General features: G+C 38.7%; 1 protein-coding gene across 1 annotated transcript in view; it reads right to left on the reverse strand.

Annotated features, from left to right (window-relative positions):
* The window catches only part of LOC139722518 (atos homolog protein A-like), a 46259-nt gene that overhangs the window by 5201 nt on the left and 22895 nt on the right, over window positions 1-18163 (reverse strand). The window contains exons 5-6 of the mRNA XM_071633806.1: window positions 2102-3803; window positions 1035-1163 (exon numbers count right to left, since the gene is read on the reverse strand). Of these exons, the coding sequence (XP_071489907.1) occupies window positions 1035-1163; window positions 2102-3803 (1831 nt within the window). The remainder of the gene's footprint in view (window positions 1-1034; window positions 1164-2101; window positions 3804-18163) is intronic.

Here is an 18163-nt window from a genome sequence, read left to right on the forward strand (position 1 = left end):
GTTTTCAGGCAAAAGCCTGAATTCAGGCCCTGGCATTTTCAAAGTTCAGGCTTTTTCGTGTACAAAGGAGCTTCATGTAGATGTATTTCAGGCCTTCTCTTTCATTCTAACTGGCATCCCTGTGATGATGATGATTATTATTATTGTTGTTATCATTATTAATATCATTATTATTATTATTATTATTATTATTATTATTATTATTATTATTATTATTATTATTATTACTATTATTATTATTGTTATTATTAATATTATTATTATTGATATTATTATTATTATTATCATTATTATTATTGTTCTTAACTCTACCAAAATATGTTGATAACTCTTCAAGAAATATTACAGACAAACAAATAAATATCTTAGCAAACAAATTTGCTGGAAAAACAAATTGTAAAAAATAGCCCTCTGGCAGAGGTAATGGTAACCAGATTTGCTGATGATTAGAGTGAATTGAAAGAAAAAATGAAGAACTTGCAACATACCTGTTATTTATGATATGCACTGCATGTTTGTAATATTTCTTGAAGAGTTATCAACATATTTTGGTAGAGTTAAGAACAATAATAATAATGATAATAATAATAATGATATCAATAATAATAATATTAATAATAACAATAATAATAATAGTAATAATAATAATAATAATAATAATAATAATAATAATAATAATAATAATAATAATAATAATAATAATGATATTAATAATGATAACAACAATAATAATAATCATCATCATCACAGGGATGCCAGTTAGAATGAAAGAGAAGGCCTGAAATACATCTACATGAAGCTCCTTTGTACACGAAAAAGCCTGAACTTTGAAAATGCCAGGGCCTGAATTCAGGCTTTTGCCTGAAAACTGGCATCCTTGTCATCATCATAATAATAATAATGGCTACTTTTATAGCACAAAGATCCACCTTTTGCTGCTCATGAGCTCTCTGAGTGCTTCTTGTTTTTTAAGTTAAACTGCCATTCAAAAAAGAAATGAACGAATATGCTCGTTTAAAAACTGAATCACTTACTGGACTTGAGTTGATGGGTAAACCCGTCCTGGGATGGAAAATGTAGGAATTGGACCCGTCCAACGAGCGTCTCATGCTGCATTTGGAGACAGGCTCTTTAGGTATCGCTCGGCCCATCTCGGTAGTAGCCTGCAATATGAAACAGATATGTTCCATGCTAGTTATTTTCATGGTTACTATACCATACATGGTAACCATGATAGAAATATAGCAAGAGCACGAAGCCCCTCCCCTCTTGCCATGGAATGTCTTAGTCAAACATGACAAACTTACAATATGACTAAACTAGATATCAACTACATGTTTGAGTGACACAAACTATAACATCTGGGCATTTTTTTTTTCGGTATTTCTCTATCATTCAATATTGTCCTTTCAAAATTTCTACAACTGCATCTCAAAAAAACCAAGAAAATTAAGTCATAAAGTTGGATTCTTCGGTTTCATTTTCTTTCATCATGGTGTCCTTCATTACCGTTTCTGACTTAGAAAAAGGTCACTACAATATCCAAGTTGAAGACAACGAGATGGACTGTGAAGATGATTCTACAAATCACTATTAAATGCACATATGCACTGTGTAGATTTCTCATGGTTTGATCTGAGCAAATGGATATGTACATTTTGCCCAAAGGGCACTGTTGAGTTGAAAAGTGTTGTTCTTTTTTTTTTCTAACCTAAAGCAAACATGTTGTGATGAAGTTATTTTGAGATACTGCATGTATTGCCTTCTTTGAAGTAACTCTCAATTGAGCAAGTATACCATGAGGCTTTCATACTGACAAGAAGCAGTTCTGTTTTTTATCCACTGGAAAGAATTAATACATCTTCATTTTGCTATTTTTGTGTTTATTGGTAAATGAATGTTTAAGTGCTAAATATATCATATTTGCATTTAGAAAACTCAAGCAGAAAACGAATTTCACATGCCTATACAAGATGTAATGTAAAATTTTGAAGTACACTGTCACACAAAATCTTTACTCATGACTTTGCAGACCCTCAGAGTGGTCAAGCTTGGGAATCTTCCCTTCTGATACATCAGCAAGGGAATGAGAAGAACTCACCTCTTCAATCTGATGGGACTTGCTGAGCACGTTTCTGAGGAGGGACTTTCCCTTGGTGGGGGGTGGGAACTGGAAGGCGCTGTCAGAGTTTTCCTTCTCTTCCTTGAGGTGGGGCTGCACACCACTGTTGCCGAAAGGAGCCGGGATGTTGGCGGTGAAGTCATCCCAGACGCCTCCACACACACCTCGGGCTTTGGCCGTCCGCCTCGGGGAAGCCATAGGGGAAGCGGAGGGGGAGGACTTGACGGAGTTGGCCTCCTTGTTCTTGAAGACAGCAGCATTGAAGCACTGGCTCTCCCCAGCACTCTGGGACGGGAGTATTGCACTTTGGTTGGTCAGCGTTTCACAGCTGTTGCTCTTGCTTGAATCGAGGCCGTCCTGCGAGTTGCCGCTGACGTGTCGACGTCTGGCGGCGCACTCCTCGGCCGACACCCGGGCACCGCTGCTAGGGATGTAACACAGGTCCGCCGTCGGCTGGTGGCACAATTCATGATCATGATCGAGACTATGGAGGGAATTTGATGAGCCAAAAGTTTGTGAGTAAGTATCCAGACTCTTTTCTGACGGAGTGCAGCATAAAGGAGAATCCACTGTGGTTGGACATGTGGTCTTCAGCTCGCTACAGTACAGCTGAAAATTGCCAAAGGGGTCTCGTAGATGAAACCCTTTTTTCGGAAAACCCCCGCACTCAAAGGAGCAACCATCATCAATTGTTAAGTCATCTCCTTCTTGAATGACTTCATCATCCTTATCCTCATCCCATTCCGATCCAAGAGAATCGTTCCTCCCTGCTGTGAACATGATTCCCTGATCACTGTCTGTTGATCCTAGAGAGGTACTCCTGGAAGACTCTACCCGTTCCCTTTCTGGCATCTGATAAGCTGTGCACGGTGTGGCAGGTATGTGATGGAGCTTTAGCGAAGAAAACCCCTCCTCAAGCTCTACCAGTTTCTCCTGATATTTTGTGTCCTCCACCTTCCTCACATTGTCACATACTACATTATGTATCCTGTCAAGTGTATTCACTCTCTCCACATCCACGGGAGATGTAAAAGTATTAAACAGGTCTTCCACACTGTCCGTTCTCCCATCTGGACCAAACTGAGGTATAAAATCCCTGTCACTAAAGTGAGAGCTGTATTCATTCTTGTGGCTACCCGGGAAGTTTCTCATCAACTTTGGACTGTCCCGCAACTTGTTGCTGTTGCGCATTTGTGCCTTCTTCTGATGTATTGCTTCAAGACTCCATTCATGCTCAAGCGAACCCCTTCGCGTCTCACTGTCATATACAACACCATGAAGTTGTCGGCACACAGCGGATTCCTCGGCATGTTTCCAGTAATGTTTGTGCTTATCAAAGAGTTCGCTCTTTTCTCTTGCGCTGTGTGCATCATCATGTCTGCTCTGGTCATAATAACCATGCGATGTGGCATATCTTGGACCGTGTTTTCCAGAGTCCTCCTCCTTGCCACACCAACTGAGATGCTCTGTGTCCGTGACGGTTTTAGTTCTAACTTTCCCAGAGCTCCCTCGGCTGTGCAGCGGACTAAAACAGGCAGGCGCTGGGATGCAATGTTGCCTTGGCAATGATGCGACGGTGACTTGTATACTACTCGACTTGGAGATGTTGAGGAAGGGAAATGTGTGGAGCTCTGGTTGTGCTTTCGTATTGTCTGCAAATGATTCTCCATGGGCACAGACCCTGCAATTTGGGTGAAAACAAAGTGTGTACACATAAGCATTTGAGTCAGTTTTGCAGTCAAAATTATTTTTCCGTTAGATTGTCTTTCGATATCTTATAAAATGGAAATTAATGGAAATTTATCGGTACTTTACAATACAATGCATTCATAATCATATTGTGTAATAAAAGCAACACCATCAGGTAAATCATCTTTGTCACTTACAACATCTAGTCACTTTTCATGATGTACAATCTTGTCAGCTCTTCCTAATCCTACAAAACAAAAGCATCGGGCAAACAGCAAGTGTTACAAAAAAGACATTGCTGATAACATTTTTACTCTTGTATTTTTTTATAAATTCAAGTCAGTAAACTAAGCAAATCTGCTATGAAGCTTTCCCTGTTTCCCTTGAATCCATGCTTTCCACAGAAGACTACCATGTCCATCTCTACCACAATATAAGATTAGAGAACTAGAAAAGCACTTGGAGAGCGCAGACCGGCGCCAAGCAGCTCATTTCCACTATTCTATACACGCATGCTGAAAAATCACCCAATATCCCAATGATAAAGGACCCATGTTTACCTCATCAGCTTCCTGCTGCGCAGCGCCTTGAGCAAAGCATGCGCGTTAGTGCTTGCTGCAAACCTCAAATGCGCGCAGCTTGAACTCCCAAGTTCATTGATCCTATTTGCCAAAAGATAAAAGATCCTTCGAAAATTCATAAAAATTCACAGATATGTGTCATCATATACTTTTTCCTATAAATTTCCTCCAAATCCATTCAAAACTTTTTGAGTTATTTTGCAAACGGACAAACAAACAAACAAACCAATGTCGACAAAAACATAACCTCCTTGGCAGAGATAAAAACATCAAACTTCATGAGGAAGCATGATGTGACGAGAACTTTTCATGCAGTTGGCAGTGGTATAGGCACAGTGTTATCTTCCTATTTTCTACACATGATCTGAAAGGTCAAAGGTCAGCCGCGTGCATCCCATGCATATGGGCCTCTAACGATCATACAGTCTGAATTGTGTCAGCCATTCATCACCCTGATTGTCTCTGACTGGCAGATCTTTATTTATGAAGCTCATGAGCCAGAGAGAGAGAGAGTGCTGGATGTATTTACTACTGGTCATCACACAATTCAACAACAACAACAACAACAACAACAACAACAACAACAACAACAACAACAACAACAACAACAACAACAAAATTACATGCTTGTGACACAGAGATGATGTATCATATTAATGGAAGACTTTCACTCAGCACAGTATACAGTAGATGCATATGTTAATAAGTTTTTACTAACTATTGTCTTACTCGTATATACGGACTTCTAACACAGGATGGAGCAAAACCTCAACTTTACTTGTAGAAATAAGTACTGCTACTCCATGACAGTGAGTATTGCACAATATTTGATGATACCTTTTGTATGATATTTTATCTTTTTTTTAAAGCTTGCATTAGAAAAACAAACTGTCTTTCAGTTGTAAGTGAAGAGAAATTTGCACAGGGTGACAGAAGATAAACAACCCAGGTAACACAATGGATTAGTGTGGCAGAGAGTAAACAATGGATCTGTCATTCATCAATATCTCAAGGTCTTTACATCTCCAAGTAGGAAACGTATCAAATTTCTATTTCACACCGATTGGCACCCATCAAAGTGAGATCTCCTAGCTACTAGTATACCCAATGTCACACTTTTGCAGATTGGATCAAGCACAGTGTGACCTCAGTGAGGTAAGACAGAGGAAACTTCTAAAAATATTCCTCCCTGTATAATTCAGTCTGTTTCAGAATGTACAAAACACTTCCCTCACAATGGTGCACTGCCACATTCCAAGCAAATTTTCTAGAAGTAGAACTGACAGTTTACTAATATGAGATGCAGTTAGAACTTATACCCAAACCACATCAAGAGCCATTTGGTTTCATCACTGGTGTCCAATGAAACAACAAGAAGATAATGGAATCATGATTTGCACCACATTATGCTGCATTTGTTTACAAGAAATAGATGCAGTGAAAAAGCCATTTGTCACCTACAAAGAGGAATCACCATTTTGCTCCTGAATTAAAACCAGTTTTTATTATAGGGAAATTTCAGACAATAGCTGTGATTTTTCATTGCAATTCTGCTTAAAAAGCCATACTGTGATGCACATTCATGAAGGCAGGTAGGGTTGGAGACTGACTTCACAGCTAGTATTGCTGCTAAGTGTCCATTTAAAATATCAGTGGCAGCTAGATTAATGTGGTAGTCCAGAGGGGTTAAAGCAGTTTAGGGAGCTGTATCAGGACTAATCTACACTCTATACTATTTTATATGTTACTCGACAACATGGACATGCATGTATTCAGTCCAAATTCTCTTCAAATAGACTACAAGCCCAAAGAAACCGCACACGATACATTTGACATGTCACGCTGGAATATCAGGAGCATCAAACACTTTAAAACAGCGTAGCCTCAAGCAAGCATCTCAACAGCTTTTGCCAGGAGAGCCACTGGAGATAACATGACAAAAGTTCTTCGAGCATGAAACAGATACTCTCTGGATAATAATATTGGCAACAATGTGACAAGGCTTGTTGCTTCATACAGCCTTCATGTGATCTCCATGATGCCATCGCCATTCCACTCAAACCCCTTACTGTCACACAGTCGTGGGGAGAAAGACTAAGCCGAGGAATATCAGGTTATCTTGCTACAGCTTCAATAAATTTGGGAAAAAAATTAATAGTCACACTTGCACCTCTTAAACACTGGCCTACTTGCACTTTTGTTCGATAATAATAAATAAATGACAAAATTAACCCTTCAATATGCAAAAGCATTGACTCAAGCAAAGTTTCTTTTCGTCACAATCATATTGCCTTTAGCTTCTAATTTGCCCATTGAGCACGACTAATTCAGCAGACCATTCACTAGAATGTAGAGGTACATTCACAAAGGAACTTCTAGGAAACAGAGTTTTCTCGCCACTTCTCTCATTACAGAAGCAATGACATTTCACTGAATGAAGCTACGGTGGTTGCTGTACATACAAATTTATATTTCCAGCTAAACATGAGGATGCTATCACACAGAACACTTCACTTGGCAGGTCAATGCTCTCTGATACACTACAAGTACAACATGTACATAATATTTCATCTCTCCCTTGATACAGAAAGCTTGTCACAAACTTAGTCTTAAGGTCTGAATGGATGTTGAATTCATTTTCTTGTTTCAAAAGAAACTTAGTGCAGATATGGAAGCAGGCCAATGAAAGGCTTGTGATTGACATCATCACTTTATGTGATTGTGATCACTACCACTTTTATACACCTGTAAACATAATCTAATCTAGTCTAATCTAATCTAATCTGAATGTAATGTGTTTTACTGTTCTATTTGCTTGTCTATCTTGTTCTCCTCTACTCAAAAAAGTCATCAAGAAAATGGAGCAGACTGCCTCTTTTATAGTCTTGTCAGATCCCAATACCTGAAGTAAATCAAGCAATCCCACTCCCCCCCCCCCCCAAAAAAAAAGGGGGATAAAAGCACTACAGCTTGAGATCAATGACACACATGTTCACTTGTCGTGGAAATTTCCTCTTCAGAGGAGGCATGCTCTTGATACTCAGCCAAAATGTCACACGACAATTGGCTGCATGCATGCAGTGCCGATGTCTCCTATCGGCTTATGCATCCCATCATGCAATAAGGCTTGAGTTTTCCCCAGCTAGCTGCAGAGCAGAAAGCAGGACCAAGTTAGAAACAAGACTGTAGCTGACTTTTCAGCTAAATCTCTTTTTTTCCCTTGTCCCACATACTGGCTGGCATGATCTCCTTAGCAATGATTCTAAAAATGCACACAAATATTTTCAGCTGCTTTGTACCAGTTAATTATCTATCATCAGCCATTTTACGTTATTTAATAATTCAAATTTATGGATCTTTTTATCATCTAACAACTATGAGACAAAGCTTTGGCGTCCATCCTTCCATACTCGACAAATTAAAAAAAAAATGGAATGCATTAACAACCAAAAGGCTTGTAGACGGTTTACCCTACCTAGCAACAACTAATAACTGCTGCATGAATTCCTGCCTGTAAAATTAATTGGATGAAGCAGGTGCACAAAATGATATGTTAGTAGGCTCTAGAAAAATTACACATCTGTGGATTTTAATACACTACAGAATTGGTCTACCGAATTAGAGTTTACCATAACAATAAAGATCAAGCCATTTGTTTGCCTGGCAAAAACAGACAAACAAACAATTTATTCACTGATCTCAGGTAGTCTTGGTCCTATTTTGTTTTGGTTTTTTTTGTTTGTTTGTTTTTTAAAGGGCTTCCTTCAAATGTTAGAGTCTCCTTGTACAAGGATAAATCACAAAAATACAGACTTGAAGCAAAATCATAGTACACACATATGCACAGTAGTATACAGAGTTATACCACATTATTCCAAGTACCCGTGCACTGAAATGATGTCTACCACTTCAACATAATGATTCTAAAATGGCTCCACCGTAAGTGCCATTAGTCTGTAATGGTTCTTATGTGACGGCGGAATGCTATATTGAGTAACAAATAACATGCCACAGGCAAAGTGAATCTTGGGTGGTACCATCTACATTGTACATTGTACATTTGCAGGGTAAGTGACCCAGTGCACGCGATTCCCTGTCGAATGCTTGTCAGCTCTCAAAGGGGCACCTAACCACTCATCAATTAGGACCCTGATATTCACTGAAGTCTTCATAGAACTAAACATCCCTGACACTGTCATACTCTGAATGAGCAGTGTTCGGCATCACATACCTATCACATGAATGTCAATTTTTGACAATATATGGGGCTATTTTGTTGGTTTGCTTTGTACGGTTCCCGGTTGTTGTTATTGTTGTGGTATTGACAGATATGACAACCTTTTACACAGCACTGCAGTATACTGTGGGTTGAAAAGGCATATTTTTGGTGGGAAAACACCAAAGCAGCAATAAGATTTGGGAAAAACAGTCTTTTTGCACAAAACCTTCTGTACTTTTAGCAAAAACAAACCCAACCCCCTAAACATCACACACACACACACACAAACATCCAAATATTGTAAAAAGGAAAAGTTGACATCTCTGTATTAGTAACATATTTCCTTTAGCTAAAAATACCTGGGGGCAGAAAAAAGGAATAAATGTAACTGCAGGAATGTGCATCCATATTGCATGAACTTGGATTGGAGCAGAGCTCTCTCTAAGTTTGACACGCATTTTACCAAGAGTACACTTGTATACATAGAGCTAGCTTTGCCATTTCACATATCATGCTGTCAGGCACATGTATCGTACTAGTGCAAAATGTTCTATAAAGGCAGAAATGCAGCATTGTAATAATAATCAATTTATAAAGTGCAAAACCTATAGACATATATTCTTCTGTGCTGCAAAAGCTTCTGATGTACTTGATGATAATAAACAGTAGGTGTGAAATGATTTAGCATGTATTCACACTTAAAAAAAAAATATTTTGCTACTGACAAGACAGGGACATTATTCCCTTTTGAAGCAACAAGGCACTGCACCAACAGGACAAAAAACACCTCACTGTTGTTTTGCTTTCATTCCACAACATACACTGTTCTACTGTTCAAATTTATCACCTTCAAAGGTTCTACTTCTCATTGTATATCATATACTTTGTACAATGATGATATTTGAAGAGTGCTGGCATATATGACAACTGAAACTGTAACAGGGACTTTAAAAGGGAGAAGAGAAAATAGAGTTGAGTAACACTTTCCAGTATTAGCAACGCAATTAGGTGCAGATGAATGTTTTATTTAGAGCACATTTTTGGGAAATGGCGTAATTTGAGTTACATATAGAAAGCCATGAACATGAAAAAGTATCATATTTTTAAGCACACAGTGAAGTGAGACGAGGAATGTAGTGACACGAGATCTTGGTATCTTATAACATCCTGCTGAAAAACTGTCACAGCAGCCAAGGGTGCCAGGGGGGCCCGAAGAGGGATTTTGGGAGATTAAAGCTAGGGCTTAGGATCAGATCACGCCAACTTGGGATGGGAGGGATAAATTACGCATCAGTGACAGGCCGACTAAATTCCCGGCCGTGTGCTCAATCAGCGGCTGGCGATGAAGATGTGATATTCCTAATGTTCGGCTCCCCGTGTGCCCAACACATGGATATATCCACAGTTCAACACGGGGTCATCCCCAACACACAAGATATATCAAGGAGAGTCATAGTGTACATTAGTCATCACAATTTATGCAGGCACCGCTGTGAAACTGTCTTAGCCTCTCACTGTGTACCAACAATTCCATGGTGCATTAGCTACATGATGCATTCTGAATAGAATATTCAAAGTCACCAAGAAACAGCAACCCCAACCGAGTCACTCAGACTCTTGTCATAAGTACTTTATCCTCAATCCTGTTTGTGTGTACAAGCACTGGTATTTTTAAATTTTATCTAACAAGGGAAGGAAGATCAAACATGAAAATGGGCCATTATAAAATACTACATACCAGGTATTCCTGTAATAGTTGTGTCTAAAGATTAAAAAAAAAAAATCAGTTTTGTTTTCTTTGCAGAACCATTTTTTTTTTTGTCTTACTCAGATTGAAAGGAGCTTTTCTTTTGACAGACATCATTGCAATTGAGTGTGCAGGTCTTTTAATCATAATGCTCAATATCCGCTGTCCAAAAGAATTTGGTAAACAGTGAACAATTAATCACCTGAGCACATGCAACACATTCTTGTCATCAAACACTAGAGTAAAAAAACTGTATACAAAAAAAAAAAGAGAGCATGATTTAATTCATGATAAAATCGGAAGTACATGCTCGCATATCTTTACCAGTGCTCATGGTGTCACCTCCCTGGTGTCACACAAGTGAACCGTCTATGGACCATTGCTTCCAAATACCATTCTCATTATATACTGCACTACATGTACATATGGCCACCAGAATGATTGAGTTAAAGCATGAAAACCATCACAAATAACTTGCGATGAACACTCTATTTTCAGCTGCAAGTACTGGTACCTGAGATTAGCAAAAACTGTGTTACTTCTCACCATCACTAATGTAAAATAGCACTCAATGTATCTTATGATTCTGTTTTCATTGCAAGGTGAACATTAAGTAGATGGTGATTTTTCACAGTCGAGGCTTGACGAGCTGTAAGCACATCATAAAAGTTATTATTATTGCTAGGTTTGAATTCTCTGCATTGTATCTGGCATTCAAGTTAAAAGGACAATAATCAGGATCCAATTCCTTGACATAAATATCAAAGCAGTTTTCAAAGAACATTCAGGATAGCTCTCACTGGAATTTCCTCATACATCAGAGCATTACACAAAGATGCAATAATGGCTTGAAGACAACAGAATGTTCCTATCAATGGAACTCTGACAATACTGGCACATTTCAGCTTAAATGGCATCTCTTTTGTCCTTTTAATAGATACAATCCACTTTACGCTTTTGTGACTGGTGTGAAACTAGAACAGTCATAACAACTGAACTTCCTTCACTGTCAACCCCACCCCATACGGTATAAATGAGACACAGCTGAGGGCTCTGAAGTACGACTTAATAGATCAAAGTAAGATCATAATAATATAAGAATTATAAGGGCACACGGGAAGGTCACACCAAGGCCTGTATTTCTCATTCCTTTCCTTCTTCTTTTCCTCCCCCTCCTTTTCAATCTCCTCTTCTGCTGCCTCTATCACCATCCATTGGTCTCTTACTTGCCACTATTGATGCCATGAAGAGATTACTACAGCATGTATAGCTGGTCTGCCCATTGTAATAATGATAACATACTTGAGTTTAACTACCTGGAGTGAATGTATTACCACATCATCCCTGAACTCAGCCTAGCCCTGCTGGCATGCTGTGGTATGTTGCACCAGTGACTGCCCCGCCTTGCACACACACAGAAAGATACACATAGCTGAGCACAGCATGAACATTGGTGCTGTATAATGTCCCCACCGAGTGTTTGATATGGTATAGGCCTACATATTTCTGCCACATTCCGCTAACATTACAATCCCTTTCTCAGAGTGGGAGTTTGTTTATTTCCAGTCTTTCAAACATGATCTCATTAAATCCAAGGATGACATCAAATAACACGAGATACAGATGAATGAAACTGCAACCAAAACTATATTTGGTGGTGCAGTTACAAAAAGATTATCACAGCTTTTCCTTTCGATGTCCTATAGACATGCTGTGTTTTTCTATTACCCTAAAGCCCTAGAGGTTGTATCGTGGCCTCTGTTAAAAGAAAAGAAAAGAAAAGAAAAACTACAGGCGCCCTATATTATATTGATAGTCTGTTGTTTGCTTTTTCTATGTACTGACTGGCTGAGTATTATCATTCATGTTTCAAAACTGTGTTGCCTTGAAAAATGATGTTTTACAATATTGTACTTCACGCCCTTAGAACTTCTAACACAAATATGTATGTGTGGGACCAAGCATCAGAATGACATTGACAAGCGTTTGGTTCACAAAATATGTAATCATGTCCATTTCCCCTCTTGCGAGTATTTTCCACTGCCTGGCAGGCATTTCCCTAGAAGGCCAAAACGCTGTGAAACACTGCAAGATGGCAAACACCCATGGGCCATATGAACTACGGTATCAATGCGCCTAATCAGTCCATTTTTACTATCACTACCCTACAAGCATAGCTCTCCAATGCAACAGTACAAGGATTCTGTCCAAGTGTCATCAATCAAAAACGTCACACCTCTGGGAGAATATAATATCATGTGATAATATGCTACCCCTTAACCCGTTGTTAACAGGCTGATTTTGCGACAACATGCATTTCCCATAGACGCCTGTATACTCCGAACTCATCCTCAACGGGTTACAGGAAATTTGAAGCTTGTAGCCCTCTACTGTGGCTAAAATCAAAGGAGAAGGTGGATTTATAGACAGATATCAACAAGTGCACTAAATGCCACTCAAATTATTTCTGTGATAAGCACCTGAGCTATAAATGGTTATCTTGCCCTATACTTAAACAGGAATCTGCGTAAGTTGATTTAGCTGCTGATGAGGCTTAAAGGTCCAGTTTACCTTTGGGAGCAGTGATTTTAAAAATGTTCAAGATATCACACTTGATGCATATGTGTGGGTCTGTTGTATCACAAAACATCCTACCATATACAATTTTTGCAATAAAGCCTAAAATGTGAGGAGATATCAGCATTTTTCTCAATAAACCATAACTGTATACGGTTTAGTCTGGAAGCATTCTTATTATAACTATTGTTCACATTTTGTGTATTTAACAATACTTAACATTGATTACACGGATTCAAATTTTTACAGTGGTTGTTTCTATCCCTAACTCACATTTTAGAACTATTTTAAAGCACTAATGTTGGGTTTTTGTTTCATCTGCAAATGGTAAATTATGCCTTTAATTCGGCTGAAACAGACTGTCCAGCTTAGTCACTAATTAAGCAACACTTTCCAGCCAATCAAATTTTGTACTTAATGAGCTCCTAAAAATTACTGCTAGTTGAGCGCTTTCAGCCATTGCAGTTCATACTTTTCTTACCCCATATGGTGCTATATATATATTTGTACACATCAGAGGAACATTTGCATTCATGATTACCAATACCAAGCGTGGCGATAACCTCGATGCTGAAAATAGATATATGTGCTACTGTGATATAAAATGCGTGCATGAATACATTAATGTCAACATGTGGTATTTCAGGGCACTCGTAAACAGGGAGAGCAGCTATGCAGCTGACGAAGCATGGTATTACGGTTGTAGAAATCCAAAGTCTGTTGAAGCATGGAGCTACCTTGGAAGCTCCATGGTTAAAGTGGCCGAGCAGGGAAAAGCTGCACGACTGAGCCTTGGATTGATGACCTGGGAAATATGCAGGCACCATCCAATGCCTGCAGCTTAGTGAGAAAATGGGCCAAGGCAAATACTAATGGTACCAATCACCTGCCTTCCCTTGGGAATTAAATTTGTCATCCCTATACCAACTGAGGAAATCACTTTAAATGTCCTATTCTAAATCAATGGCACAAAATATATGGCACAGCCTCTAAAGCTCTTGAATAACACAGAAAAAAAAGCATTTTGCACAATCTGTTCGCTTACCTGACAAAATTTTGAATTACTTTAATAGCAGTAGTGTTAATTTGCAACCTTTTCTCCTGTGTGGACTACAGTGTATGATTGTCAGGATGAACGTTGCTGTTTTTTTTTTTTGGTTTTTTTGTTCTTGTTTGTTTGTTTGTTTGTTTTGTATGGCTATGAAATTCTCACAGACATGGACTCTAGACTCATACAACAGTGTAACTGATTCTGCTTGACATCATTTACTTGCTAAATCAGGTAAACAAAACCAATGAAAATTTTCAGAAATAGTAGCACAGTCTATGTATCTAAAGTAGCCTTGGTCTCTGGGAAGGCACCATCATTATTATCCATCCATTGTGGCAAGTGAACCATTCATATACCTGGGTCAAGATGTATATATTTGTATGTCAAGCACATTGTCCAAAGACATGTACAAGCCAGGTGGGACTTGAACCCAAGATCTTCTCCTCAAGAAGGTCAGAGTCTTATCTACTATGACACAATGCTTCTAATGCATAGAAATATGATTGTAATATATCTCAAATACCCTTGTGGGATCCACTCTGCAGTAATGCTGGCTGTCCATCTCCAAGCCTCTATATTCAGTTTTCCTAGAATCAATATGAAAGACAGTGTAGGCCTAGACACTGTGGTTCCCCTGCAATGATATCAGGCGCCACACTTCAATTTTTGCAGACATGTTCCAGTGATTCAGAGGGTACGATTACATGGTCTTCTGAGGCAATCTTGACTGTGATCTCACTCAATAGCTGGTAAATTGCCATAAACCAGATACATGTATTGGCAAGACTTCTGCTACTCATTCCTCCCCCCCCCCCCAAAAAAAAAAAACAAACACCACAATCAAACAACAACCTACCATCTGAATTCTTGATTTAATGTCTCAAAATTGAAATGAAAATGAAATTCTCCTCATTTGAAGTGAAATGTGTATGGCCCGTGCATATGGATGAGTGCATATGTAGATCTATACATTAAAACAAACTGCATGGATGTGTATATTTGGTATTTATATAACGCCTAAAGAGATCCTTGTCATTTGATTGGTTGTTTGACACTGATCATTCAGCCCATTTCACTATGACGTCATCATCCGTGCAATTGTGGCTCCATTTACAGTGCAATTTTGGATCCATACGATTTGCTCCATTGCACGCTCGCTGAGAGCCCGGCACACTACGCGTGTAAAACGCTTGCGTTTGCAGTGTGTGTATATGCGAAAGCGCGCTAGTGTAAAGCGCCCAGTAAGCACTCTCGCGATCTCAGATTCTCTCTTGTTTCTAAATCAATAAAACATCAAATGACATGGATCTATTTTAGGCATTATATAAAACAAATAATAAATGTTTTTCATTCGTGCAATGGACAGAATATTTCATCCGGTGAAAGATGAAATGTTTGATCCATTCAACTCGGCTGCGCCTCGTTGAATGGATCATTTCATCTTTCACCTCATGAAATATTCTGTCCATTGCACTCATAAACATTCTTTATTTGTATACTGTACATTCGTTCATTCAGTTTGTATTCATAGACACATAAACACATGCACATGTGCAAGACAGTCATGTGTATTTCTGTCTGTCTGACTGTTATGTTAGAAAAAAATCACTGTGATGATCGACAAATATTAAAAGGCCACATAGATGTCCACTTACAGATTTCCTAAAAACACTAAAAATACGGGAAAGTGAAGAGATGGCTGACAGATTGTTGAAGATATATCAAATGATGGAAAGAGATAAAATCTAGATGAAAAGTAACAGATGTACTGAGAGAGAAAATGTAGCAGATAAGACACATTAAAAAGGAGAGTAACAGTCAGTGAATTGGTGCATGTGTGCATTCTATTATGTGTCTATTTATAAGCAAGTACGTATACAGATATCGTTGTGTTATCATGTTCAAATTCTTTCAACTGTACATCATGCTTCCACCACTATGAAACCCTCCAGTTACACATCACCACCATCCTGACAAGCATCTGCTACAGTCAGTTGACGAGGAGCAGTATAAAGGGATGGAGGTTTCCCCCGACGCATAGCACACAGACTCTATTACAGCCGAGATGGGGTATGCCAGCCTAAGCTCAAATTGAGCTCGGCTCACTCAGATGAAATCAAGCTTGGCACATCTTGAGACCGTGGGATTGAGATTTGAGTGGATGCTTTACTTCATCTCATTGGGAAGCATCCAAGAATATTTCCCTTGAGGAGAACACACACTGTAATCTTCTCGCAGGCAGCATTTCTCTTCTCAGAGGCAGTCCAACTGTTCCCTTAACTTCCATCACTTTCTCTGACTACGGCTTGGGATCACCAAGGAACATATTGATGTATTTTCCACATCTTCAATGCAATGAATACATACATACCTTATTAGGTATGCATTTTTTACTTGGGTATCATTTCATGCTCTTTGAAAGTGCACATCCAGTCATGACTTGTAGTCTTCAAAAGAAGTGATAAAGTTGGCACTTAAACGTTTCTTTTTCTTTCTTTTTTTTCGGGGGGGGGGGGGGGTATATTCACACTAATGTGGCTAGAACTGTACTCAATATACTACATTCACAGGACCACTGCCCAGTGTTTGAATGTGAGGCTTCTATAAAAGTACATTTACTTAAGAGAAACTCATTTTACATGTAACCAAAGGAACAACTGCCATTGCTATTTTGAGCAGAATCAAACAAATACTGATAATTTCCTGAATGAATGCCAATATGTCAGTGAACCTTTGGTCATCTCAAAACATTCACCAAGGCCATGTTAACTATTATATTACTGTGGAAATAAATCATCCCACATTCGCTCCAAAAACATCACTGGATTCACAAAACAAACAAAAAACACAGGACCTTGGTTGAGATATATCTGGGTTAATGTTTCCTAAAAAATCTGCCATAACAGAAGAGGTCACAATTTACTGTTAACTCAGAGAGAAGTACTGAAGTCACTTAAGACACACAGCAAAAAAGGGATGCTGCTCTTAAGTATCGGTGCCAATATGGAATATGCAATATGTGGAATATTCACAAAATTGTAAATTCAACAATTCATGACTGAAATACACATACAAAGTCACAAACAAATTGGAAATGGATGAGACATTCAAATTTGGAAAAAGGGGATATTTTTCTCTTTTCTCCCCTTCAAAATTCAAGAGTAGAATGGGTAGTTTTGGTTTCAACAGTCCAGAATTTCTCTAAATGTAGCAAGCATTAAATGAGGAACTTGCCCCCAAATAATAATGGATAGGAAACCATGAGCAGACAAGGAAATGAGGGACAACCTGGCACGATGAATGTGGCAACAGGTTGATGACAATCAAATCGAGAGGGGCAACCAACAGTCAACACTATCACATTCCCATCCTTGAAATTAAAAAAGGTGAGACAACGGAAGTCTTTAAGTCTGATAGTTTTCTAGCTCTTGTGGTGATGCAGCCATGGTGTTGTATGTGGGTAACAGCAGTGAAAGGAAGGCAAGAAGCTCCAAGACTTTTAGTGAACACAACTGTAATTCATCAAACAAACAGAACAGCTGATAGGTCATCTTTCAGTATTTTACATCCCCATTAAAATGAAATTAATGAAAAAAATCATCCAAATCTTCTACCATATGAACATTTTGAAGGGAACAAGCGAAACATTCGGCAATAACATTAAGTTAGGCACAGTAAAGGCTTTCAATAATTGTTTTTTGTTTTTTTAAATAGGATCTTTCTGATGACTGGTAGATGGCTCTTTAAAGGTATTAGCCCACATTTGCAAACCCACGAAAATCAAAACTGCATAAAACAGGTCCAATATGACTTCAAGTACAAGTTATAACAGTAACATACCTCACCTGTTGCTCTTTGTCTATACCATTCGATAAAAGAGAGAAAATCATCGTTTTAAAATCAATTTTCAAACCGGGTCAACCCGACCCAAAATCGAATTACGAGCGCGGGCTAGCTACGTACATGTAACTTACACATGTATCGCATGCATGTAGTACGTACGTGGACCGGAGCTAGCGAGCGTTATACGCATGCATACGGTGCATTTTCATTTATTTTTATGAAAGTAATGGACGAATTGGAACGAAATTTTGCACAGGTGTTACTGCAATCATACCCAAACTCCATGCTAACTATGAGACCAATTGCTGCAGGTTTACAAATGCGGGCTAATACC

The sequence above is a fragment of the Diadema antillarum genome, unplaced genomic scaffold (genome assembly GCF_040938485.1).
Source record: "Diadema antillarum isolate AM-2024a unplaced genomic scaffold, OU_Dant_1.0 scf00000167, whole genome shotgun sequence".
In the NCBI taxonomy this organism is placed as follows: Eukaryota; Metazoa; Echinodermata; class Echinoidea; order Diadematoida; family Diadematidae; genus Diadema; species Diadema antillarum.